General features: G+C 48.1%; 1 protein-coding gene across 1 annotated transcript; it reads right to left on the bottom strand.

Annotated features, from left to right (window-relative positions):
* Positions 1-21,632: 21,632 nt before the first annotated feature.
* On the bottom strand, positions 21,633-25,885 carry LOC144255402 (BPI fold-containing family A member 1-like). Its single transcript, XM_077800056.1, has 7 exons — positions 25,726-25,885; positions 25,381-25,540; positions 24,146-24,253; positions 23,681-23,830; positions 22,704-22,788; positions 22,051-22,114; positions 21,633-21,673 (listed from the first exon to the last, which is right to left on the bottom strand). Exons 1-7 carry the CDS (start codon positions 25,883-25,885, stop codon positions 21,633-21,635), a joined length of 768 nt encoding a protein of 255 aa, XP_077656182.1.
* Between the last annotated feature and the right edge of the window lie 240 nt (positions 25,886-26,125).

Below are 26,125 nucleotides of genomic sequence, written 5' to 3'. Positions count from 1 at the left end.
CAACACATTCCCCAATCAGGTTCAATGCCCCCTGTCCACAAAAGCTCTTCTGGGCCTACAACCTATTATTCAGGACCTTCTTAGCAAGGGGTACCTCCACCCTGCTCATTCCCCTTACAATACTCCCATACTAGCGGTAAAAAAGCCCAACGGGTCCTACCTACTATTCATCAACACCTCTGTTAGGCCCATACATCCTTTGGTTCCCAACCCATACACTCTGCTGTCTCAGATCCCCCACAATGCCAACCATTTCTTGGCATAGAGTTAAAGGATATCTTTTGCCTTTAACCTGGACTGTCCTTCCTCAGGGATTTTGAGATAGTCCACACCTCTTTGGACAAACCTTGGCCTCCGACCTCCAAACTTTTCACCCCCAGTGCCCCGAATCCACTCTCTTGCAATATGTTGATTATCGTCTAGCAAATCTCTTTGCCCACCTGCGGGGAGGAAAGCACCCCACCACAGCCTTTAAGGCTACGGTGGCCCTCACAGACTCTTTTGGGCAGATTCAAAAGTCCTACTCCTCTCACCTTAAGAATCAGCCACTAGAGATACACTTACCCTCCCCTTCCTCTCCCCTCTTTCCGGCCCTGGGAGTATCCGGCCTCTCCAGGAGGGGTCCCAAAAAGCCTTGGCCAAGGTCTCCCATGGCTCTGGCTCCCTCCAGGATGAGAGCTTTGACTGTCAGGATTTGGTGACGACCAATCTCTGCAGCTCGAACCTGCCACTTAGGCACTCCTGATTTCTTGGCTCTAGCAGGGACGCCCCTTTTGCCAACAAATCAGTTTTCTCCTTCTCTGCATCCTCTTCCCACCTCCTTACATGGGTAATGTGTCCTCTCTGCTGGTCGACTCTCCCCTACAATCCCTCTTGGATAATGCCGAAGCCAAGTGCCAATGTCTTGGCAATGTTTTGATTTATTTCATTTTTGTTTCAAGTTGCCTGTCCCTAGAAATTTCTCAGGCAAACTGGGAAAAATGGTTGGCTCAAGGTTTGAAGTTTGTTAGCCCCGAGAAAGAGAAAATTGATACAGCGAATTTTTATTCAGTTTTCGTTTCATTCACTTGCGGTTTTGTTTTGTGTTATCTTATTGGGTTGCGTTACCTTTATAGAAGATTAGAAATTAGTAAAAAAGAAACCGAAAAGTTGTTAAGTAAATTGTTAGAGATTCAGACCATGGAGAAAGACATTTTAGATCAAGGAAAAGAGAAGGTCTCTCAAGCTAGTCAGAGAGAGGAAGAAAATTTAAAGGAAAAGGGGTTATTAGGAAAAAGGCCACAACAAAAGGCTGTTACTAACTCCGTTTTATTACCAGAGGGCGTAATTCAACCAACAGCCCCGCCGATGGAGACAGCTGAGTGGCCCTCAAACCCCGTAGTTGATAGATGGGATCCTGAGACAGGACCTCAAAGATTAGCATGCCCTGTATTTGAACAGGTAGGAGGGCAGCGAATTCACCGTGCTTTAGAATTTAAAACAGTGAAGCAGTTAAAGGAGGCTGTAACAACCTATGGTCCTCAAGCCCCCTTCACGGTAAGCATGGTGGAGTCCATTACTAACTTGGACATGACGCCAGCAGATTGGGCTAGCATGTGTAAATCTGTGCTAAATGGAGGACAATATTTGTTATGGAAGGTTGCCAATGAGGAATTTTGCACGGAGACAGCTAGGCGAAATGCAGCAGCCGGTTACCCTCAAAGAAATCTAGAGATGCTGCTAGGAAAAGGACCTTATGAGGGTCAGCGGCAACAAATTGAATATGATCCTGCTGTATATGCACAGATTGCTGCAGACGCAGTTAGGGCATGGAAGACTTTACAAGGACATGGAGATTTACAAGGTCAGCTATCTAAGGTAATACAGAGACCTAATGAACCTTACGCTGACTTTGTAGATAGGCTTATTCAAACGGCCGCCAAAATTTTTGGTGACACAGAACAAGCAATGCCATTAATAAAACAACTGGCTTATGACCAAGCAAATTGTTGCTGCAGAGAGGTTATTAGACCATGGAGACATGAAGATTTAAACACATATATTAAATTATGTAGAGATGTTAATGAACAAGGGCAAGTCTTGGCGGCTGCAGTACAACAGGCTTTAGATGCCAGGCCAAAAACATGCTACAATTGTGAACAAACAGGACATTTTAAAAGGAGTTGCCCCATAGGAGGAGGGTTTAACAAAACTAGAAATCAAAGGAATAGAATACCAGGTATTTGCCCACGATGCCGTAGAGGGAAACATTGGGCTAATGAATGCTGTTCTCAAACCACCATAGAAGGTACTCCCTTATCAAAAAACGGACAAGGATCAGGTATTTACCCAAGATATCGTGGAGAAAGGCATCAGGCTTCATTGCCAAAAAACGAACTGGGGGGCCCAATGCTCCGGGGCCCACATCCACAATTATACGGGGCAGTGGAGGAATCCAGCAACACCATCAGGGTGGTGCCCAGGACACATTGTCCATTAAATCCCTCATCAGACAAACCCGAGGGAGCGCAGGGTTGGACATCTGCGCCTCTGCCAGAGCAGTATTAACTCCAGAGATGGGAGTTCAAATCATTCCTACAGGAATAAAAGGACCTCTTCCCCAAGGAACAGTAGGCTTATTATTGGGACGTAGTTCATCTACATTAAAAGGACTTCTGATAAGTCCTGGGGTAATTGATCCCGATTATGTAGGTGAAATAAAAATTATAGCTAGTTCTCCAGGAGGTATATCAGTAATTTCACCTGGAGATAGAATAGCACAGTTGTTAATATTACCCAGCCTATATAATAAGTTCTCTAGTCTTAATGTAGAAAGAGGTTCCAGGGGATTAGGCTCCACAGGTGTAGATTGGGCTATGTTGTCTTTAAATTTAGATTCTCGCCCAATGCTAAAACTAAATATTCAGGGTCGTGAGTTTAATGGCCTGCTGGACACAGGTGCTGACCTTAGCATCATATCTCTTCAAGAATGGCCAAAACATTGGCCATTACAACAAGCCACTCAAACGCTTCGAGGCCTAGGAGTGGCGACTAATCCCCATAGAAGTGCTATGGTATTAGATTGGAAGGATCCTGAAGGATGTGAAGGAACTATACAGCCATATGTTTTGGATCACCTTCCTATTAATTTATGGGGACGAGATGTCCTAGATCAACTAGGTTTGATGTTAACAAATAACATCAATCCTAATGCGCCCACTACTAGGGCTAGACAAGGTATCAGGAAAGAAAAAAGATTAGGAAAACAAGAACAAGGTATAGCAGCACCAATTCAAATAGATCAAGGAACAGACAGACATGGGTTGGATTTTCAGAAAGGGCCACTGAGACAATTAAAATTACTTGGAAATCAGAAAGACCAGTGTGGGTTCCTCAGTGGCCCCTGACTAAAGAAAAGATACAAGTAGCCCATGATCTGGTCAAACAACAATTAGCGGAAGGACATTTACAACCTTCCGTATCTCCCCATAATACTCCCATTTTTGTTATCAAAAAGAAATCGGGTAAATGGAGATTATTACAAGATTTAAGAGCAATTAATAATGAGATGGTTATTATGGGACCTGCTCAATCAGGGATTCCTCAATTGTCTGCTTTACCAAAAACGTGGCATGTTTTAGCTATAGACATTAAAGATTGCTTTTTTTCGATTCCAATTCATCCCGAGGATAGTCCACGTTTTGCATTTACTATCCCTGCATTAAATCATGAAGGTCCTGATGAGAGATATGAGTGGAAAGTACTCCCTCAAGGTATGGCTAACAGTCCAACTATGTGTCAAATATATGTTAATAAAGCAATCCAGCCACTTAGAAATCAAAATCCTGAACTAAAAATATTTCACTATATGGATGATGTATTATTAGCACATAAAGATAAAAACACATTGCTGGAATGTTATGCCACACTTACAAACTTGTTAAAAAATTATAATCTAGAGATAGGAATAGATAAGGTACAATTAAATTTTCCAATTAATTATTTAGGAGTTCTATTATCCTCAACCATGGTCCGTCCACCTAAAATTCAAATACGAGTAGATCAACTCAAATCACTTAATGACTTTCAAAAGTTGTTGGGAGATATAAATTGGATAAGGCCTTATCTAGGCATACCAACAGGAGAGTTGGGACCTTTATTTGATATTCTAAAAGGTCCATCAGATCCAAATTCACCCCACATGTTAACTCCTAAAGCTAGAAAGGCATTAAAAATTATTGAAACATATATGGAAAATATGCATTTAGATAGAATTGATATAAGTTTGCCTTTATTATTTATTGTATTACCAACAAAAAATATTCCTACAGGAGTATTTTGGCAGGAAGGTCCATTATTGTGGATACATTTATCTTACTCTCCTAACACTATTCTTACTAGGTATCCTGAGGCTGTAGGACAATTAATACTGAAAGGAATAAAAGCAGCAAAGGGAGGGTTTGGAATTTCTCCCAATAAAATTATTACTCCATATACTATGGAGCAAATTGATGAGTTAGCTAATGAGTTAAATACATGGGCAATAATCATGTGTAAATCAAATGTTTCATTTGATAATCATTTACCATCTAATCCTTTGTTGTCTTTTTGGTCTAAGCATCCTGTAGTTTTTCCTAAAATAACAAGAAAAACACCTATCGTGAATGCTCCAAATATATTCACTGATGGGTCTAATAATGGTACAGCTGCAGTAGTTACCCCTGATCAAACTTTTACATTTTTAGTTCCCAAACAATCAGCTCAAAAGGTAGAGCTTAATGCAGTTTTACAAGCGTTTGTGATGTTCAAAGATTCTGTATTTAATTTATTTTCTGATAGTCAGTATATAGTTAATGCTATAATATCCCTTGAAGATGCTGGTAGGATTTCCCCTTCCTCTACTGTTTTCTCTTTGTTTTCCACTATACAAAGTCTAATCTGGGATAGAAAAGATCCATTCTTTATAGGACATATCAGGGCACATACAGGATTGCCTGGAGCCCTTAGTTTGGGCAATGATTTAGCAGATAAAACTACACATGATATACATATTTTTTCTACTGTAGAAGAAGCTACAAATTTTCATAAAAGGTTTCATGTTAATGCTAATACTTTACAAAAGCGTTTTAAAATAACTAAGGAACAAGCCAGGCATATAATAAAACAATGTCAAAATTGTGTGACCTTTTTACCACAAGTTAATCTTGGAGTCAATCCTAGAGGACTGATACCTAACCATATTTGGCAGATGGACGTCACACACTTGCCAGAATTTGGAAAATTAAAATTTTTTGAGCTCATAGAAACCTAGGTTAATGTTTTTCTGATCAGTTTTGTTTTTTGACTGTGTTTTATTTTTTGACTGTGGAGTTTTTAAACATTGCAATGGAGATTTCACCTAGGTATAGCTACAAAGCCTTTACTTATTATTGTCTTATATGTTGTATGTTATGTGTGCACTGTTTTGTGTTGTATGTCTGTATGTGTGTATGTCCATATTTTTATTTGAGGAGCGCTCATGAAAAAATGGATCCGAATTTTTTTTTTATTCACGTGATTTAAGTGGTTTAATCTAAATTAGGTAAACAGCTGTTAATGATTGTTTTCAAAGGTGGTTAACAGATCTGTTTGCTTACTATTGTTTTTAAAAGTGATTAACAGATCTGTTTGTTTACTTTTACTTTTCCTTTTCATTATATTTAATAATTCTGTTCAGGATAATGTCTCTTTAACATCATTGCCAGAATTCCCATCTCCATCCCAGTGCCTGTGAAGACTAAGAAAACCAAACTACAGCTTCTATGATCACAGTAAACTGTATAAACTGATGCATCAATGAATATAACTCAACAAGTAATGCTCAATCAAGGACTTGATTTACTTTGGGAAGAAATGGACATATTGATAGACTCTTCCATTTTGAACTGCCTGCAGAACTTGCCTGGACTATATATCAGTTGCATGCATTGTGAACTATCGTCTGGTGCAGCGAATTGTGGTACTGCTGGCATATTTTTGCTGATGGTGTCACCAGTGATGCAATTTCCTTGCCAGCGCACCCCATGTTAATTGTGGTAATGCTGGCATCTTTGCTGATGGTGTCACCAGTGACGCAATTTTTCCAAAGGAGCCGTCAATTGGCTTGGTGTCTTGGCATTTCTGTGTCTTCCTTCCTTCTACTAGTGATGGTCTAAAATTTGGGGGCCAACAGAGGTGAGGCAAAGAACCTCACCCCCCCACTGGCACCTAGGTTAAATTTTGGGGCCAACAGAGGTGAGGCAAGAACCTCACCCCCCCACTGGTGCTTAGGCCTATCCACAAGCATGGCTGAATGCTGGACCGGTAGTCAGTGACGGGTTGATCTGGTTGCAGTGGATTCAACCTAAGACAGAAAGTTGACGCCCAAAGGTCAGCTCTTCCATGACGGGTAAGAACCACATGTTGAATTGGACAACCTACCAGGCACGGTCCTAAGCCACATTGCTTGTTGTTTAATTAATCAGAAGGGGGGAGATGCTGAGGGCCATTACCAAGTAGGTATGACGCATTGTAATCCTTGCCAGTGTACCCCATGTTAAATGGACTTGCCTTGGAAATTTGCTGCGACCTTGCTTGTGTGCTTTAGTAAGATGAACCTGCTCAAGGTGATCGAGGGTGGATCCAGGTTTGAGTAAGTATCCTGCAGGTTTGAGGAAGTATCCCGGTCCTTGGGTTTAAGGCGTTTCCCGGTTTAAGAATATGGGTTTTAGGGAAGTTGAGGTTGAAGATTATTGCTGCTGGGATTAGGGTGTTCCTGCGGCTTGCTGAGTTCTCGTGAGATGAAAATGGGATTTGGAAAAAGCCTCGTGGAGTAGGATTTGGGATCGGACATATTGGGAATTGCCCCTGAACATGTGTGGAGGCTGGTGTGAGATCGGGAATAAAGAATTGCTGTTTGAACCTACAAAGCTGTGGTGCCTCCTGATTCTGGTGCCCCCCAAGACATCGGCAGATCATATATAGCACCCAGGCCTGGCCCCTTATCCCTTAGACAACCAAAGCAGATGGCCCCTTTTTGGGTCCCTGGATCCCTCCACTCTAAGGGATCTCTTCCAGACTTTCTTCTTGCTCCGATCCAGTCCTGCTCTCTGCACCCCTTGCAAACCTACAAATTCTTCTAGCTGGTCCAAAGGGCGCTCAACAGATGACACAGTTCTCCTACTTAATTTCTTGGCCTTAAAGGGATATCGGGCCTCTCCACAAAAGGCCCAAATAGCATGTAAAGAGGTCACATATCTAGGGTTCTCCATCTCTCAAGGGGAAAAGGCCATTACAGTAGACAGAAAACAGCTTATTGTGTCTATCCCTACACCAAAGACCAAGGATGACTCTCCTTCTTGGGTTTGGCTGGGTACTTCAGGGCCTGGATTACTTTTGAATTTCTCCCTCCTCGCCAGGCTGCTATAAAATCTGGCCAAGGGCCCCCAAGATGAACCCCTACCCTCAGCAGTAGGGAAGCCCTTTACAAAAAGGCCCTCCTCTGGGCACCGGCCCTGCATCTCCCCGACCTCTCCGACCCTTCACCCTCTATGTACATGAAAAACAGGGACAAAGTCTGGGCGTTCTGGTCAGGAATATGGCCCCACATTTGCACCAGTGGCCTACCTATCCAAACAGCTCGACCCCACCGTCAGGGGCTGGCCCCCATGCCTCAGAGCCCTAGCAGCGGCCCATGACCTCCAGAAAGAAGCAACAAGCTTAGCTTTGGCTCCCCGCTAACCACCTCATCTCCTCACCATCTAAAGGATTTCCTCACTGACAAGAGGCTGCAGTCACTTCCTCCTTCCAGGGTTCTATCCCTCCTTGTCTCTCCTTGAAAATCCCTCCATCTCTTTTCAGCCCTGCTCTCCATTAAACCCTGCCTCCCTCCTCCCATCTTCTCCCTCACAAGATCGGTCCACAAATGCCTGGAGGTACTAGAGACGATTTTACCCTGCCCTACCACCATTTCTGAGGGACCCCTGCCCTCTTGGACCTCGTCTGGTTCTCAGATGGTAGCTCCTTTATACACGAAGGGGTTAGAGTGGTGGGTAGCTGTTGTCTCCCTCTCATCCATCATAGACAAAACCTCTCCCACCCAGTACCACCAACCAACAAGCTGAACTCAGACCTGCCACAGGGCATGCGAGCTCGCGGGGGAAAACCCTCTCCCTATATACAGATTCCAAATACGTCTTCCATATCCTGATCTCCCACGCAGCCATTTGGAAAGAAAGGGGGCTACCACCAGAGGGCAGCAGTCATTAATTCCACACTTACTTCTGGCCTACTAGGAGCCTCCAGGCTGCCTTCCCAACAGGGAATAATCCATTGCAAGGCCCCAAACTGACTCCTCCCTTACTACCAGGGGGAATTCCAAGGCCGATCAAGCTGCTCCATCAGCCACCCTACAGAGCTTTACCACCGGGGATCGGCCCAAAGATCCCCAACAACACTTCCAGTTTCTTCACTCTCTATTCCATTGCAGTCCACAGAGTCTCACTACTTTCCTTCACTCCTTTTTCACCCTTTCCCCATTCGATAAGACCCTCCTTCAACAGATGACTTCCGCTTGTCAGATCTGCCAGAGAACCAACACCAATACTCCATTCAAACCTAAACCTTTCCCTTCTCATCAGGCCCACGGTCATACCCTGGCTGTAGACTGGCAGATTGATTTCACCAACATGCCCCGAGTAAAAAACAAGCCTTTCCCACTTCTAACAAGCAGGCCTCCACGGCAGTTGACTCACATAATCCCCCGTTTCGGGAGGCCCACTTCTATGCCATCAGACGATGGCCCAGAATTCACCTCGCAGATAACTCAGGGACTGGCTCACTATCACTCCCTTGGCATTTCCATTGCCCTTACTGCCCCCAGGCTTCTGGAAAGGTTGAAAGGACCAATCGGTCCCTTAAAGAGATCCTCACCAAGCTCACCAAGCTCACTGGGTCAAGGTGCTCCCCTTGCTTTATTGCGCATTAGAGCCTTGCCAAAGAAGCCTTCTAATCTCTCACCTTACGAAGTCATGTATGGCTGTCCCCTCGTTCCTCCCGGACTGCCTACAGAACCCCTACCCATCTCCGAAAACTATGCCCTGCCCCTCCTCTTCCATCTACGCTCTGAACTCTGGCACTCTCAAGACTGGCTCCTTCCTGACCCCAGTCTCCCTCAAAACCCTACCTCCTCAACACCTGGCCAACTTGCTTACTATTGCCCACAAAGGGAAAAGCCCCCTCTAAAACCAAAATGGGAGGGTCCTGCTCAGGTGACTATGTGCATTCCCTTGGCGGCCAAACTCAAACTACCTAATAACCAACTTACGCCGTGGATTCACATTTCCAGGCTTAAGCCCAGAGCTCCTACACCTACATCAGAAGAGCCCCAACGATCGTCACCTGTCATTAAGTACTCTTGTCATCCCTCCCCACAAGATCTCCTCAAGCTCTGTCTCTCCCGTGCTCTGTTCTTAGCCCAATGTTCCATAAATGGGTTCTTCTAATGCTTCCCCTCATTTCTGGCCCCTCTTGGGTCCTCTCTTTGCCCTATATTCAAGGCAAGTGACCCTAAGGGTCCCCTCCAGCCAGACCCTCTTCTCTTCCTTACAGATCCCCCCACTTGCTTGGATCTGGCCGGTAGTGGGACCGTTGTGTGTTGTCCTTCTGACAAACCACTTAGGTGTCCAGAGCATGGTGACCCCTGAATAAGTGTGCACTTTACCAGTTGCCTTTGGGGCCTAAGGAGGAACATGTGTGTTTTGTTTACCCTCCCAGTTTCGTAAGAATTTCAAGTATTAGTATTTAAAGTTGAGGTGTTTCACATAAAACCTGGAGAGAGCTGACTGCTCTCAAAGAGAAATTTGGTAACAATAGGCCACCATCCTCCTTTGGCCGCCTTCAAGAAAAGCAAAGAGAGAAGCAAGCTGGTACACCCAATTAGGAGAAAGTTTGAAGAGCAGCCTTAATAGAGAGGGGAGGCAGCTAGATTGGACTAGGAATGTAGAGTGGAATTGAGGGTGTTAGGTGCAGGACAGGCTGGTCTGCAGGTCATGCCAAACAAAGTTAGCTGCAGGATGACCTGGCTTCTCAAACCCTCTGACTGGTTCTTTATCACCTGTTTGCTTCAAGCCCAAATGCCCATGCCCCCACAAGGCTGAACACTTAACCCCCCTTGTGCCAACAAGGCAGCTTGCAGACCCAGAGACCCCATTAGATTTGGGCTATAAAAACTCCCTGTGCCTGTTCCTTCCCTTTATCATAAAGCTCATTCAGACTCAAGTGGGTAAAATGTCTAACCAAGCTTTGAACCAGCTTCTCCTCAGGAATTCCCAACTCCTGGCTATGGATGATACCTCCAGTCGAGACCTATGACGAATGGACTGACATCATCATGGATCTGTGGTGGCAAGGAACCTTCATTGATACCGGTCTCCTCTGCCCACCTGAGGGGGCTCCTTACTTCCCTCCTCTCTTTCTCCACACTACCCCATCTCAGCAGGAAGCAGCCAGAATGAGTCGACACCCACTTTCATTTAATAACAAGAGGGGGGAATGTTGGCAGTCACCCTGGCTCCAAAGATTAACTTCCCCATCCCCCAAGAAGAGCTGTCCAATGGTGAGCCCTGCTGGCTCACATGATCCTTACCCACCAATCAGACTAGCCCTGCTGGCTCACATGATCCTTACCCACCAATTAGACTAGCCCTGCTGGCTCACATGATCCTTACCCACCAATCAGAAAGCACCCCAGCCAACTGTCAACTGTTCAACCATTAAACTGTCATAACTGTCAAAACCTCCCCCTCTCTCTATAAATATGCAGAGCTGTTCCTCAATAAAAGGGCATTTTCTCTGACGGCAAGCCTTGATCGTTCTTTCACTATTGATGAGATGAATTCATTTATTGATTTCTGTAAGTTGAACCAACATTGCATCACTGGGATGAACCCCACCTGATCATGGTGCACTATCTTTTTGATATTTTTTGTATTCAATCTGCCAGAATTTCACTGAGAATTTTTGCATCTATGTTCATTAGAGATATTGGTCTGAAGTTTTCTTATTTGATGTGTCTTTGTCTGGTTTAGGAATCAGGGTGATATTGGCCTCATAGAATGAGTTTGGAAGTGCTCCCTCTTTTTCTATTTCATGAGATAATTTGAGGAGTATTGGTATTGGTTCTTCTTTGAAGGTCTTCTAGAACTCAGCTGTGTATTAATCCGGTTTTGGGCTCTTCTTGGTGGTAGGCTTCTGATCTGTTTAACTTGTGTATATCATCCTGATTCAGTTTGGGCAAATCATGTGACTCTAGAAATTTGTTGATGCCTTTGATATTTTCTATTTTATTACGTACAAATTTTCAAAATAATTTCAAATTATCTTCTGTATTTCTGCAGTGTCTTGCTAATGAGCAGTATGAAATGTCCTTCTTTATCCCTTTTGATGAACTTTGGCTTGAAGTCTACTTTATTTGATATGAGGATGGAAATCCTGCTTGCTTCTACAGTCCATGTGAGTGGTATAATTTTTCCCAACCTTTCACCTTCAGTCTGTGGATGACTTTTACTATGAAATGAATCTCTTGGAGGCAGCATAGTGTTGGGTCTTCTTTTTTAATCCACTCTGCCAGTCTATGTCTTTTGATTCGTGAGTTTAGGCCATTAACATTCAGGGTTATTATTGAGACATGATTTGTATTTTCGGTCACATTTGTTTATTTTTGGTATTTAACTTGATTTGGTTTCTCCTTTGATTGGTTTTTCCTTTAGTGTAATACCTCCCTTTGCTGATTTTCATTTTTGTTTTTCATTTACTCTTCATGGAGTATTTTGCCAAAGATGTTCTATAGTGTAGGCTTTCTAGTTGTAAATTCTTTTAAATTTTGTTTAATCATGAAAGGTTTTTATTTCGTCATCCAACCTAAAGCTTAATTTTTCTAGATATAAGATTGTTGGTTGGCATCCATTTTCTTTCAGAGCTTGGTCTATGTTCTAGGATTTTCTAGCTTTTAGAGTCTGGGTTGAAAAACCTGCAGATGTCCTAATTGGTTTCCTCCTGTATATAATCTGATTCCTTTCTGTCATGGCTTTTAAAAATTCTATCCTTATTCTGTATGCTAGGCATTTTCATTATAATGTGTCTTGGTGTGGATCTGTTGTAATTTTGTACATTTGGTGTCTTGTAAGCCTCATGTATTTGATTTTCCAATTCATTCTTCATGTTTGGAAAATTTTCTGATATTATTTCATTGAATAGATTGTTTATTCCTTTGGTTTGGAACTCTGTGCCTTCTTCTATCCCAATAATTCTGAAATTTGGTCTTTTTATGTTGTCCCACAATGCTTGAATGTTCTGCTCATGGTTTCTGATCATCTTCACTGTGTGGTCAACATTCTTTTGAAGATTGTATATTTTGTCTTCATGGTCTGAGGTCCTGTCTTCTAAGTGATCTAATCTGTTGGTGATGGTTTCTATTGAACTTTTAATTTGGATTCATTTTAAGGATTTCTGTTTGTTTTGTTTTTAGAATCTCTGTCTCCCTATTTATTGAAGTAATCTTTTCTCCCTGTATTTGCTTATGTAGCTCTTTATCAAAATGATCATTTTCTGTCTGTATTTGCTCTCTTTTATCATCCTTTAATTCACAGAACATTTTAATTATGTACACCCTGAACCCCTTCTCTGTCATTTCTTCTGTTGTGCTGGCCATGGATTCTAATGATGTAGTATCTTGGTTTGTTTGGGACACTTTCTTCTCTTGTTTTTTTTTTTTTTGTGTGTGTGTTGTTTGTGTGTCTTTCCTTCTAGCACTGCGGTTCTGAGGTGTAACAGTTTTTACCCTATACACTTATAGTGTCCCTGCAGGTTTCCAATATCTCTCCTTTACGAAGGAGAACAATGTGAACAGATGCAAATACAAGCAATATATAACCTTAAGCCAAATACTTGCTATTAAGACATTTATGGTTTCATCACAATATACAGAAATGGTGAGGTCAATTATCATCTACAATATAAACAGTAGGCTTGCAAAAGGGTCTACAGTTTCTGAGGTGGACAAAGAATCAGGGGTGTGGTGTAGGATGAGATATTGGGGGGTAGGAAGTGAGGATATAGAGTTATTAGATCTTAGAAAGTGTAAAAGAGGAATCTAAAGAAGTTTGTTAGTAGCAGGAGAAGAGAGAGAAAGTGATTTGGGGGAGACAAGTAAGTGGGAAGACAGCAGAGAACAAAAAACAAACATAAATGTTAAGAAAAATTAAAAAATATAAAAATAGGAGATAAAATGTACAACACCACTGAAAAATACTATTCAGACATCCCAGTCCTCAGTAGCCTACTCATGAAAAGTACTTGGTTTCACAGATGTTGGGGATGTGAGGGCGGGAGAAGAGATAGAGAGATAGAGATAAAGAGAGAGAGAGAGAGAGAGAGAGAGAGAGAGAGAGAGAGAGAGAGAGAGAGAGAAATCTTAAGGAAGATCCAAGGATTGTTTTGGTTGGAGATCAGGATCTTTCCAGCTTCCCTTCTCATCCAGTAGGTGGCGTTGTCTGCTGTTTGCTGGTGTCTCCACCCTCAGGATGGGGAAGGTTATTAGGGTGAGAGGGTTGGTCTTGGGGGTGTGGCCCTTGCCCATCCCAGAAGAGAAACTGAACCCCAAGGATCTCCTTTGGGGCCCGCTTGTATGATGTGGGTGCCTGGTCTTTTCTTCTTCTACTCCTCCAACTCCTTCTTCTTCTTCTTCTTTTTTTCGATTTTTTCTTAGTTGCAGATGGACACAATACCTTTATTTTATTTATTTATTTTTATGTGGTGCCTGGGATTGAGCCCAAGGCCTCGCACATGCTAAACTATCACTCTACACTGAGCCCAGCCCCAGCCCCCTGGTCTTATCTCCTTGTGTCCTGTAGACCTTGCAATTCCTGGTCTTTAATGGAGTCTCTAAGCTCTCCCTCCCTCCCTCCCTTTCTACTCCCCAATCAGGAGCCTCTCTCGGGAGGTCTTGGGGGCTGCACACCCACCACGGAGAGCTGTTTTATGTGGGCAGTTCAGGACCCGATTTTGCGAGCTACAGACCTGCTGCGGAGCCACAGGCACTGTGCTAGGTTAGCGGCTGCTGGGGAGAGGGGGCAGCTGGGGACTTAGGGTACCTTGATTTGCTTCTAAGCCCCAGCTGGATTTCCAAGGTGGGAGCTGCCCCAACTAAAGATGGTGAGGAAGGTGTCCCAAGATGGAGTGGCTGCTTTCAATGATGGGGTGGGGAACTGGGAGGTGGCGTTGAGCAGTGAGTTCAGAGATGCAGCTCTGTGGCGTGCAGTGTTGTGGCTTGTAGCTGTCCCTGGACCCAGTGCAGTGTCCCCAGGTGGAGGCTACCACGTGTAGGGGACTGTGGTTGGAGTCTCCAACATGGAGGTGACTGGGGGATCCCCACTTTGGTAGATGGGGGTCCACATAGGAGTGGTGGCCAGGATTCTTGCAGGTTGGTAGCGACCAGGTGTCCTGTGTGGGAGCAGTGTCTGGGATTCCTGCGCAGGTGCTGATGCCGGGGTCCTACTCAGGGACCCGAGGGCGTGTGTGGATAAGGGGTCTGAAGACCTGTGTGACATGGTGGCTGTGATTCCTGCCAGTGCCTCACTTTTGCTGAGGCTGGCTTTGAACTTGTGATCCTCCTGTCTCAGCCTTCCTAGCCACTGGGATTACAGGTGTGTGCCACTGCACCCGGCTCCTCATTCAGTTTTCTTATTTGTAGTTGTAGATGGACAAAATGCCTTCATTTGTTTATTTTTATGTGGTGCTGAGGATCCAACCCAGGGCCTCACACATGCCAGGCAAGTGCTCTGCCACTGAGCCCAGGCTCTAGCACCTCTCATTCAGTTTTGACATGGTAAAAACACAAAGGACAGTATTAGTTGAAGATGAGGGATGATCAGCTACTAGGACACATTGTGTGAAAATCCACATGTCCATGTTGAAGTTGTCGGGACTTTAAATCCAGCAACTTTGCTTGCCATCGGACCTGGAAAAGCTGATCCCAATCGCATTGAGTCATGGATGAGTGTTCTCCAGGGGACCACACCTGGCAGACCAGCCCTCAGGGAAGCTGATGAGAGCACTTCACAGATGAAGGCAATTTCATAAAAGATGAGGTACATTTGGCTGGATAGGCAGTGGTCACTCCGGACTCCTCTGTTGAGACAGAACCTCTGTCTCAGAAAACTTCAGCTCAAAAGGCAAAATTTATTGCTCTGACCTGAGCACTTGAGTTGGCAGCAAAAACTATGTAAATACATAGTCTCAAAATATGCTTTCACCATCCTTCAGGTTCATGGGGACTAATATATTTTTTTAAAAAGGGGGTAATTAACCCAGGAGGAAAAGACATAAATTTGGGCAGGATATTCTTAATCAATATGGGCTACAATATGGGCTCCCAGGAAAGTTGTGTTCATACATTGCCACGGCCACCAAAGAGAAAACACCATGGTCACTCGGGGCAACCGGAGAGCTGACAGAGGCCAGAATAGGTGCCCAGGTAACAGGAGGGAAATCCAGTCCTGGGCTTAAATGTGGTCCTTGTGCCCGACCCTCTACCAGGATGGAGCCCAGCTATTCCCAACATGAGGTAATTGGTTTAAAACTGAGAAGGAAAGGTGTCTCCCGGGTGATCTGTAAACATGTGAGGTTTGTGCCCATGACAGTCCTCGCCAAGGGCCAAGGCTTCCACAGGAAGCCAAAGTAGAAGACGAGTACCCTGAGGACTTGGAGGTGGACTTCACTGACCACCAGGCTCACAGGGCTGCATACCTTTTGGTCTTTGTGAGCTCATGCGCTGGCTGGGTGGAAGCCTTTCCAACCCGCACTGAAAAGGCCAGGGTGGTGCCAGGATGCTCCCCTGGGAAACTCCCCAGATTGGAAAACCCAATAACTGATGTCTTAAACAATGGGCCAGCTTTTGTGGCAGAGGTGATACAGTTATTGGCCCGGAGTTCCAATATGCGATGGAAATGCCATCCTGCCCGTGGGCCACAGCATTCTGGTACAGTTAAAAGGAGAGCGGGAACTTCAAAGGCTCAGTTAGGTACCCTGGGCAGGTCATTCACTGGCATTGGGATGACAAGCTCCCTATTGCACCGTTAAGGATTAGGTCACTGCCGTAAAGGGGACAGGACTCTCTCCCTATGAGCTAGTGTAGGGGAGACCTCCCCCCACTTATCAAGGGGCTACAGGGAGGCTTAAGAAAAACAGAGAGTTAACCCTGAGGGGACAGCTTGAGGCCTTAGGGAACCCTTTAAGGTTCTCCTCCAGTGGGTTAGAGAAAGGTTGCCAGTAGTTGGACCACAGGGGCAGCTCCTCCAAGGCTGGAGATGCAGACTGGGTCAAAGAATGGAATACTCAGCCCCTGGGGCCTCTTTGGAAGGGCCCTTCCACTGTTATTCTCTCCACCCCAGCTGCAAGAAAGGTTACAGAGCCAGGTCCCCAGATTCATGACAGCAGGCTCAGAGCCCGCAGCTGTGGACTGGGAGTGCTCTCCAGATGCTGCTACACTCCTGTGGAGACCATCCAGGGGGAGCAAGCACAAGAGAAGCTCAAGGATCAGGAGACAACAACCCTGCTCTAGTCACTCCCAGGGCTGACAAGCCTGCACACAGCCAAGCCACTCGGGGGCTGGCTGGTCAATGCACAGCAGAAGACAGACCTACCACAGGCAAATGGACCCCTTCCGCCTCTCAGATAGTGCTCATGCTGTAAGGCATTGCCACCGCACTTCCAGCCATACAGGTAGATCTGTTGCTTCTGGTTTGGTAACAGGAACTCCCACTGACTGACTCTTGGTTACAAACTTTCATTTAAACTTTTTTGACCTTTTCTAGGGTTGGTTTGGTGTTTTCAGTTTGAAATTGTTAAAGTGCACTGTTTAACCTATATGTGGGTCTATTATATAAGGTGGTTGCCTTTGACTGTCTTAAGGGGACTCTCCCCCACTTCTGTCTCATTGATGAAAATCATGTTAACTATATGTCAAGCCAATCTATTATAACCAAGAGATGATAACAAACAGATATTTAGGACCTGTCCTACCAGGAAGATGCTACAGGTGGATGACTATTCATCTCTAAAGAGGAAAAAGAGGTCCATTGGAAAAGAACTTGATCTAGGAGAACCACAGTGTTGGGGTGAAGATGACTGGCCACCCCAGAGGATTATTGCCACTTATGGTCCTGCTACCTGGGCACAAGATGACAGTTGGGGCTATAGAATGCCTCTGTGCCTGCTAAACAGGATTATTCACTTACAAGCTGGACTGAAAATACCAGCAGTGACCTCCGAGCCTCGCAACAGACCCAGATGTGAGCAGCTATCTATCAAAACCGCTTGGCATTAGATTACCTTCTGGCTAAGGAGGGAAATATATATGAAAATTCAAGAGCTCAGACTGTTGCATGCAAATAGATGATTATGGACAAGCTCTTAAAGCCAACCACATAAGAAACCCAGCCCATATGCCGGTTCAAACCCGGAAGGCATTAAAGCTTGGGATCCAAACTCTATTTGCAGGATGGTTTTCAACTTTTGGTGAATTCAAAAGCTTAATTGGTGTAATGGGTATTCATTCTGCTGTTAACCTGTTTGTTGCTCCATGTTTGTGCATTAAAACTGTTAGATCCAGTAGAGAAACAGTGGGTAAAATAGGACAGCAACTAATGCACTGGCATGATATTAGCCTTTAAGCCTAAAGGATGATTATAATGCTCTTTAATTTAAAAGATCAAATTATGGGGAGCATCCTGAAAGGGGGAATGGTAGTGTCACCCCTCCTCCACAGAAAATCTTAATTAAGCTTCTCCAGAAACCCTCACCATAATTGTTCTTAGATACTCAGGAAAAATTTCTGCAGAAGAATTTTCAAGTGGAGGTGGGGGTTGGGTGGGGGGGGTGGGGGGGTATGTTTGCAGAAACAAAGTACAACTAACCCAAGGCCTTCTACACAGAGGGGTCTGCATTTCAAAGGACACTCTCAGGTCCTTGGAGGCCAGCTGGTGAGAAGGAAGGGGAGAACTCTCTTTCCCAGGCACTGGTTTTCAGAGTGTCTTTGATTTTGTATCCAGGCCTGGTTGACTGCCCAGAATAATAGAAAAAAACTGCTTTCATGCAGATGTCTGCAGGTTGTGAGCCTCTGAGCCCCTCCTCCACTCACTGGGTATAAAGTTCTGAAACCTTCTGAACTCGGGGTTCAGGGGATTGGCTGATGGTGGTGAAAGCCCTGCCTCTGAGCCTCGCTGCAGCCAGTGAACCCGCTTCCTGCTAATTCCTTACTGTCCACCTCCATCTGTCCTACAACAGGACCCAGGCCTTAGGGTCCACAGAGACCAGTGGCCCTGTGCCCCTGTTGGGATGAAAAGGGAATCCAGGGAATTCAGACTTCCTGGGGCTTTTGGATGCTGGTGTTTACACGACAATATTTTGGGGAAAATATTAGGGGAAAAACTAAACTGATGATATTGGGGGCATTTGGGGACAAATGCAGTGACCCAAAGTGTTTTTCTGCTAGTGGTGATTGTGCTTGTGTGAGGGCCCCTGTGCCATTTTGGGTGCTGGAGACCATGGTTCCCATTGGCTGCTTGTGGCACAGAATGTCACCACCTCCTGAGGAGGTATGTCCCTGCAGAGCTAAGAATGTGAGCCACACAGTGGGACAGGTGCTCTTTGGCCTGACACCCGAGGTGCCCAAACACCAGTGGGCTGTCAACAGAAAGCAGTCCTGCAGACCAGGTGGTCCAGGGGGTGTCACTTTGTCAACTGGGCACTGGCTGCAGCAGGGCTGTTACACACCACCTTGTCCCAGGGACAGTCGGGCCCGGCCAGCCCCACAGGCCTCCAGGACCCAGAGCTGCCAGTGGGCTCTGCAGACTGAATGGTGAGGTCCTGCCCTTGGCCCCTGGGGTGCCAAGTGTCCTCCCTGTCCCTCAGGCAGTGGCTCTCCACCCAGAGATGGGGATGCTGTCCCTGAATTGGCTGATACCTTTTCCTCCATCCCTTGGAGGGCTGGAGATGGAGGCCGGTGTGCGCTCACAGGGCACTGAATGGGTCTGAGGGAGCCTGGGTGCCCCTGCAGCAGGCCACCAGCAGGCGGGGCGTGACCTTCAGCAAGCCCCAGAGGCAGGACATTCTGGTCATCCATTGCATCGATGACATTCTGAGAGTAGGGCAGCTCAAAAAACCAGTGGAGGTGACTCTGGGCTTGTCGCTGACACAACGACAGGCACTCGGGAGGGCAGTAGACCCAATAAACTCTAGACTCCCGCAACAGGGAGATTCCTGGAGGCCCCCAGACAGGAAGCCAGAGGTGCACACCAGCTACAGGGAGCAGACACCTATGGCCTTGGGGACACCCACTGATCATGAAGGAGGCCCATGAGCTGGTGGCTCCTATGGGGAGCAGGGGCACGTGTGCTCCACCTGGGGTTCCTCAGGCCCTTAGTCAAGGTGACCCCAAAGCAGCCAGTTTTGGATGGGAGCCTTGCGTCACAGGCCTCGGGAGGCAGTCACCCCGTCACGGCCCAGGCACTGTCTCTGGGACCTTAGGAGCTGGCCCAGTGATACCACAGGCGTCAGTGACCTCTGTGCATGGTTTCTGGTTTCCGTGGCAACAGGAAATCCCCACTGGGGTGCATCAACCTCTTGGCTTTGGGACACACGAGTTGTCAAGGTGTCCCCCGGGAGCGCCCCTATTGAATGGTAACCCCTGCTTACCACTGGGCGCTGGTGGGGCGACAGTCTGGGGCTGGGGTGCCACATGTACTGCTAGGACCAGAGTCGCCGGCATTGGGTGCTTACAGATGCCACAATAATACTGGACACGTTCAACAGACGCCATCCATCACCAGATGGAAATGAGGCATCTGAGATGGGCCCAGCCAGGACCAGGGTCTAGTGAGGCTCTGTGAACAAACAGCGGGTTTGCCAGAGGGGCTGAGCCACAAGGGGGCAAGATCCTACGATGCAACCTGGCTTATCCATGGTTTTGCAGAGCTAAAGGTCTCTGGGTCCCACTGGTCCACAGCAGCCATCAGGCCATGACCAAGGCAGGACCTGGATGTTCTTCCCAATGTGCGGCACTGTGTGCGGGGCAATGGCTGTGCGCCCCCCACCCCCCACTCTTGTTGCTGGTCACTGACTCAGGCCATCGGGTCAGCTTAGCTACCTGCTCAGGAGAATGGCACCCCAATGACTGGACTCCCACAGGGTCCCTGTGGAGGGGAGGACTTGGTGGCAATTTGTTCCCTAGGAGGGGCAGATGTTGGCCCCCTGTGGATGCTCAGAGCAAAGGGTCTTTGAACGTGGAACAGCGTGGAACTCCTGTGATCACGCCAGCTGCACCAACAGGCAGCGGCAATCGCCTGCCGGATACAGGGATGGGAGACATGAAAGTCCACCTCAGCTGCAGGAGTGGGCTGCCCCGGGGGACCCCGAAGCTGTTGAGGTCAAGGATGAGCCTCAATCTGGAGATTCAAGCCAGTGGGTCCAGATGGTTCAAAGAAAAGAAATTGTTCCCAAAGAAAACCAGAGACATTACCGAGAACTAGACACTGCCTGGGTCTGGCCTGTTGACCCCTCAGGGCCCATACCCTACTGTCCCCAGCCACCCAGGTCAGGGCCCGTCCCAGCCAGGAGCCCTCACGTGATGCTGAAGCAGCACAAGACGCCCTGGTGCAGAAGAGGAGCGGTTTTATTTGGTGGGGAGCAGGGGAGGTTCCGCACACCTGGGGGGAGGTTGGGGCGCAGGCTCCCAGGGACGAGGCACCTTGTCATTTTCTAGGACGTGGGGCCAGCCTTCCCTGTCCTGGGCAGGAGCGGGTGGACTGCAGCAAGAAGTGGGTCTGTGGGGAGACGGGCCCAGTCAGCAGGAAGACTCATGGTCATGGACTCTTTTTTGGGGGGTTGGTGCGGGGGATTGAACTCATGGGCACTCTACCACTGAGCAACATCCCCAATGCTATTTTGTATTTTCTTTAGAGATAGGGCCTCACTGAGTTGTTGAGTGCCTTGGTTTTGCTGAGACTGGCTTTGAGCTTGGGATCCTCCTGCCTCAGCCTCTCAAGCTGCTGGGATTACAGGCTTGTGCCACTCGCCCAGCAAGGTCTTATTGGTATTGATCCAACATCAAATGGCCCTCCAGGGGGATAGGCGGAGGCCGAGACCCTGGAGCTAGAGGCTTGGCCTCAGTCACAAGGGTAGCCCAGGCTGGATCATGCATTTGAGAGCGTGTTTCCGTGAGCTCAAGTGGACTTGCGTGTGGTGATTCTGGATGTGTGTGCTCAGCTCTTGCCTCTTTCTTTTTGTGCTTTGTGCCTGATGAGGTGAGCATCTGCTCCATCACATGCTCCCACCATGAGGCACTGCCTCACCGTGACAAGGATCGCCAATCAATCATGGACTGGAAACAAACTGTGCCCAAACAAACCTTTTGTCTCTATAAGTTAATTAATTCAGACATTTCATGACAGTGATTGATAGCTGACTAATGTAGATGTCATGTTGCCTTCTACCAGCAGAGTAACAGACTGTCCCAGATGCTGTGGAGCAGGGAGCCACACTAACCAGCTGAGCAGAGACCAGGGTCCATCCTGCAAGGCCTAGACCTTGATGACTAATCCCACTCCGTTGATCAGCTTGTCTAGATAATGAAAAACAAACAACCAATCAAAAGAACAGTTTACAACCATGGTCATGAGGTGCAGGAGTCCTGGAAGAGCCATATTCCTCTTGAGCTGCAGGGCCAGAAAGTGGGAGTTCTGGACTCTAGGCCATGCTTAGGCCAGCAAGAAGAGGGACAGGCCACCATCTACTGGACAGTCCAGCTAGTCTCAGTGTCAGGGCCAAGGAGGGAAGGCTTTCTACCTCAGAACTTTCCAGATACTTCAGGGGAACAAAGAAACCAAAACCAAGGCAAGGTGAAAGCAGAGGCCCGAGCTGCCCTGTGGTGTGCAGGGACAAAACCCCTGGGGACATGGCTGCTCTTGCAGAGGGAGAGAGCTTGGAAGCACCACTTACCAAGAATATCATGCACCAGGGTGACATCCAAGAGTTTGAGAACGTCGTTGACCAGAGGGCACACCTGAGCCAGGCAGAGAGGGGAGTTAGCAAAGGGGCACCCGTGGGACACCGGGAGCAGCATCGTCTCTATTGGGGGTTCTCTGGGGAAGGTTTCCATCACTTCTCTGTGTCTAAGCTTTTGATTCTGAGCAGGTGTGGGGACAAATGTCACAGGCACATTAGGCAGAAGGAGAAACTAAAGCCATGAGGGACGTTGGGAAGGGGCCTGAATGTCACACTTAGGCACGTTCACTCTGTGACTTTGCCTCTGTGGAAGGTTCTGGAAGGTGGTTTCTGGCCCTAGGAGACACCTGAGCCTAGCCTGGAAGACCTCTGGTCTGCTGCCATGGAGGGCTGGTGGGGCTTCTCAGGCAGGGCCGACCCAGTTCAGCTGTGGTGTGGACAGGCACGGGGCCTGGACCAGGCTGCAGCCCACCAAGGCATTTGGAGGGACGGAAAGAACCATGGACAGATGTAGCAACAGACAGACTGACGGACAGGTGGAATTACTTCTCAAACCGTGGGACTCAGGTAGCTCACCCCAGGACTCTCTCAGCCTGAGAATCTCTGAGGCACAAGGATCAGGGGAGCCCCCGCCCCAGCCCACCTACCTTGCCCTGCACCAGCTCAGGAAGGACTTTATTCAAGATGCCCGTGAGGTTGTCCACGAGGTCTTGAATGGGGAGGGAAGCAATTCTGGAAGAGAAAAGCTGTGGGTGTGACTCAGGAGCCCTGAGGGTGGACCTGGAAAACTCTTGAGAGGGACACAGTGTCAGCATCAGACCAGGCCTGTCCCCTCACCCTATGTGCAGCCAGGGTCCTACCAGAGGGAGCCACGCCCTGCGCACACAGGCACCTGGGAGAGGAGCCCACAGCCCCAGGACAGGGCAGGTGTTCCACAGGACATCAAAGTATGACCCGTGCTCCGTGTGGAGCTAGGAGGACTCCTGAGATGGCTCGTGAAGACCTCGGCCATGGGACCATGACTCCTGCCTGTTGGGAATGACCTCAGCCTTCCCAGGTGACAGGGGACTGAAACCAGCAACCTAGTGAGGCTTCATGTCTGTTTGCCCCTTAGGGGACCCAACACTTGACCCCTGCTGTCTTGGGAGCTTTATCAGTGACCCCTGTAGTTCCACGTTACAGATAAGCAAGCCACAGCCACGCAGGAGAAGACCATTCAAGCTAATAGGCCCTTGACCTCCCCTCAGCCCTGTCATAGCTGGGGCTTAAATCAGACATCTTGTTGCCAAATCCAACGTCAAATTAGTCATGTGGCCTTACAAGGATAAGTGAAAACTTTACCCTTCCATTTACTTATTAATCTGTCCATGCATCTGTCCACCCATCCATCCATCCTTCCCTCCACACGTTTAACCACCTAACCATCCATCTCTCTATTAGTCATCCATTCATCACCCACCCACCCACCCTCTCCTCCACCCACCCACCATTTCCCCACAATCTGGTTATGCATCGTCCCTTCCATCCTCTTCCTCTTCCATTTTCCCATCATTCCATCTTTCCATGCATCCATCCACCATTCTGCTCTGTTCCTCAGGGACAGAGTATCAGCCCTCAGCCTTACCCGTTAAGCAGGGAGATCCGCAGGCTGCCAGGGGAATGGGTGCAGTCACCAAGCACCAGGTGGCTCTTCCCCTCATTGTCTCTCTCAACCAAGAGTTCCGCAGTGATGTTGAGCTTCACGTCCAGCTCCAGCAGACTTCCCACCAGGCCCCTGGAGAGGAGGGAACCCTGATGGCATCTGGCCTCCACATTCCACAGTGCAGGTGCTTTTTGCTCTTCTTCAGGCACGTGAGCCTCACCTGACCCCACCTTGCCCACAGGTGCACGCAGCTCACTTCCCCAAGGAGACCCAAGGCTCACAGAGGTCAAGTGAGTTCCCACGGCCCCCAAGGTTGCTCGGCAGAGTGGCAAATGAGCTGCAGACGGAGGATCAGGTCGTTGCACTCCCACCCCCTGGTGCCTCCCCAGAGACCTCTGGGTCCCCCTGGCTGAGCCACCTTTCCTTCCACCCTGGGGACCTACTCACGTATTCACTTTAAGTATCAATCCCAGCGGGATGGTGACGTAGAGGCGATGGCCATCAGAGGTCTGGACAAGACCGAGTTCCAACAGCTGGGGATTGGTGACCTTGATGCTGTCCAGGGTGCAACATCGGAGGGAGAAACATCAGCTCCTCGAGCCTCCAACCTGGACACCACCTTCAACCCCAGAGACCATCCAAGGGGAGGAGGAGCTGCCCACGGGGACCACGGGAGACAATGTGGGAGTCTTGCAGCCAGAGCCACCCGGGTGCTGAGCCTCACAGCACTTCTCCCAGCCTCTGCCAAGATTGGATCCTGACATGTATGATGCCCTCTTCTTCTCAGGTCTATGAGGTTGTCCAGGAGGGGACTGTGTCTGGGTTGGTGGCCTGCTCTGTGCCAGCACAGGGACTTACCAAGGAAGGGGCTGCCCTTGTGGGTGGATGGGAAGGTGGGTGGATGGATATGTGGGTGGGTGGGTGGCAGAGGAAGGGGTCAAATGAAGGAAAGCTTGGCTGGACAGATGGACGGATGGATGGACGGATGGATGGATGGTTTGTTCAGTGCATGAATGGGCGATGGTGGGAATAGTGGTAAGTCTGCACCAACGTCTGTGGGCCTGAATCACTCAATCTTAAGTCTGTCTCTCTGCCAGTCAGGGAGCCAGAGCCAGATCCTTGGCAATGGCTTTGACCCAGTCCCATCCAGGCCCAGGCTGTGGCCGCTCACAGACACCCTAGTGCTTCTGGCTCAGTGAGCTCTGGGGAGTCCCCTGGAAAGCACCACTTCAGAACTTTCCACAGACACCGCCTGGCTGTTAGTGTCACTGATGACACCATGGAGGTGGGAGCTGATGTTCTCCTGCCTCCATCAAAGGCCACTGTGTTCTGGGGGGGGGGGCGGAGATGGCTGTGGTGCAGAGGAGAAGGGCTGGGCTCTGGACTCAGGTTAGAGTGACATTCCTTGCTCTGCGTCTCGTTGAGTGAGCTCAGGCCTGACCCTGTGCTCATGTCCCCATCTGAGAACTGGGCATCATTAAGCTGACCTTGAGGGGTTGTCCTGAGGACCCTCAGATGGTGCTGGGACGTGCTTCAGGGACTGGAGAAGAGGGCCAGTGTCCCTGCCAGACTGAGTCCCAGCTCCAGGCTCAGGCCACCGCCCCCTCCCTCAGTGCTGCCACCTGGGGCTGGCAGATCTCAGCTGCTTCTGGGGACCAGGGCAGTATTGTAAGTCAACTCACGAGAGGATGTTGTTCAGGATGGGGAGAGAGGAAGTCAGTTTCCCAAGTAAGCCTCCAACCAGGCCACCAGAAGTGCCCCCTTCAGTCTTCAGGATGTCCAGAAGCGGGAGGTTTTCCAGAATGCCCAGCAGACCCCCAGAGAGCAGGCCATTGCTGAGAGCTGGAAATGAGTAGAAGGGCCTCTGAGGGTCACCTCTGTCATCTGTCATCTCCAGGCCCTCAGGCCCTCTCCCCTGTTCATCTGTGCACCTTCTCCTAACAGATGGGGGGTTGTTTATGCACACCTGTGCACACGCGCACACACATGTACGTACACACATCCAATAGAGGCTATCACAGATTTACCCCCTGTCAAGCTTCCAGCAAGATCCTGGGGATTTGAAGGTAGGGCTGGAGACTGATCCAAAGGCAGCATCGGGTCCAGCGGCACGGGCAGGCCTGCGAGCTGGGCTGTGGTGTGGGCCAGCAGCCCACAGAAGACAACGAGGGCCCCAGTGGGAAACATCTCTTGGTATCTGTGGACAGAATGACTTCAACGTGGCACAAATATGAGGAGAATCTGTCCACGGCCTGCCCTATTCCCCTAGTGGGTGGGGTTCTCATTCATCTCCTCCCTAGAGCACCCGGAGGTGATCAGCTCTAATGGCTAGACTGCTGGGCGTTTTCTCTGTGCCAGGCGACAGGTTGATGGCTGTACCCTGGGTGACCGATTTCATCTTCAGCATCTCCTGAGACATGGGTCCCT

The sequence above is a fragment of the Urocitellus parryii genome, chromosome 6, assembly GCF_045843805.1.
Source record: "Urocitellus parryii isolate mUroPar1 chromosome 6, mUroPar1.hap1, whole genome shotgun sequence".
Taxonomy (NCBI): domain Eukaryota; kingdom Metazoa; phylum Chordata; class Mammalia; order Rodentia; family Sciuridae; genus Urocitellus; species Urocitellus parryii.
This window is presented reverse-complemented; position numbering and strand designations above follow the sequence as displayed.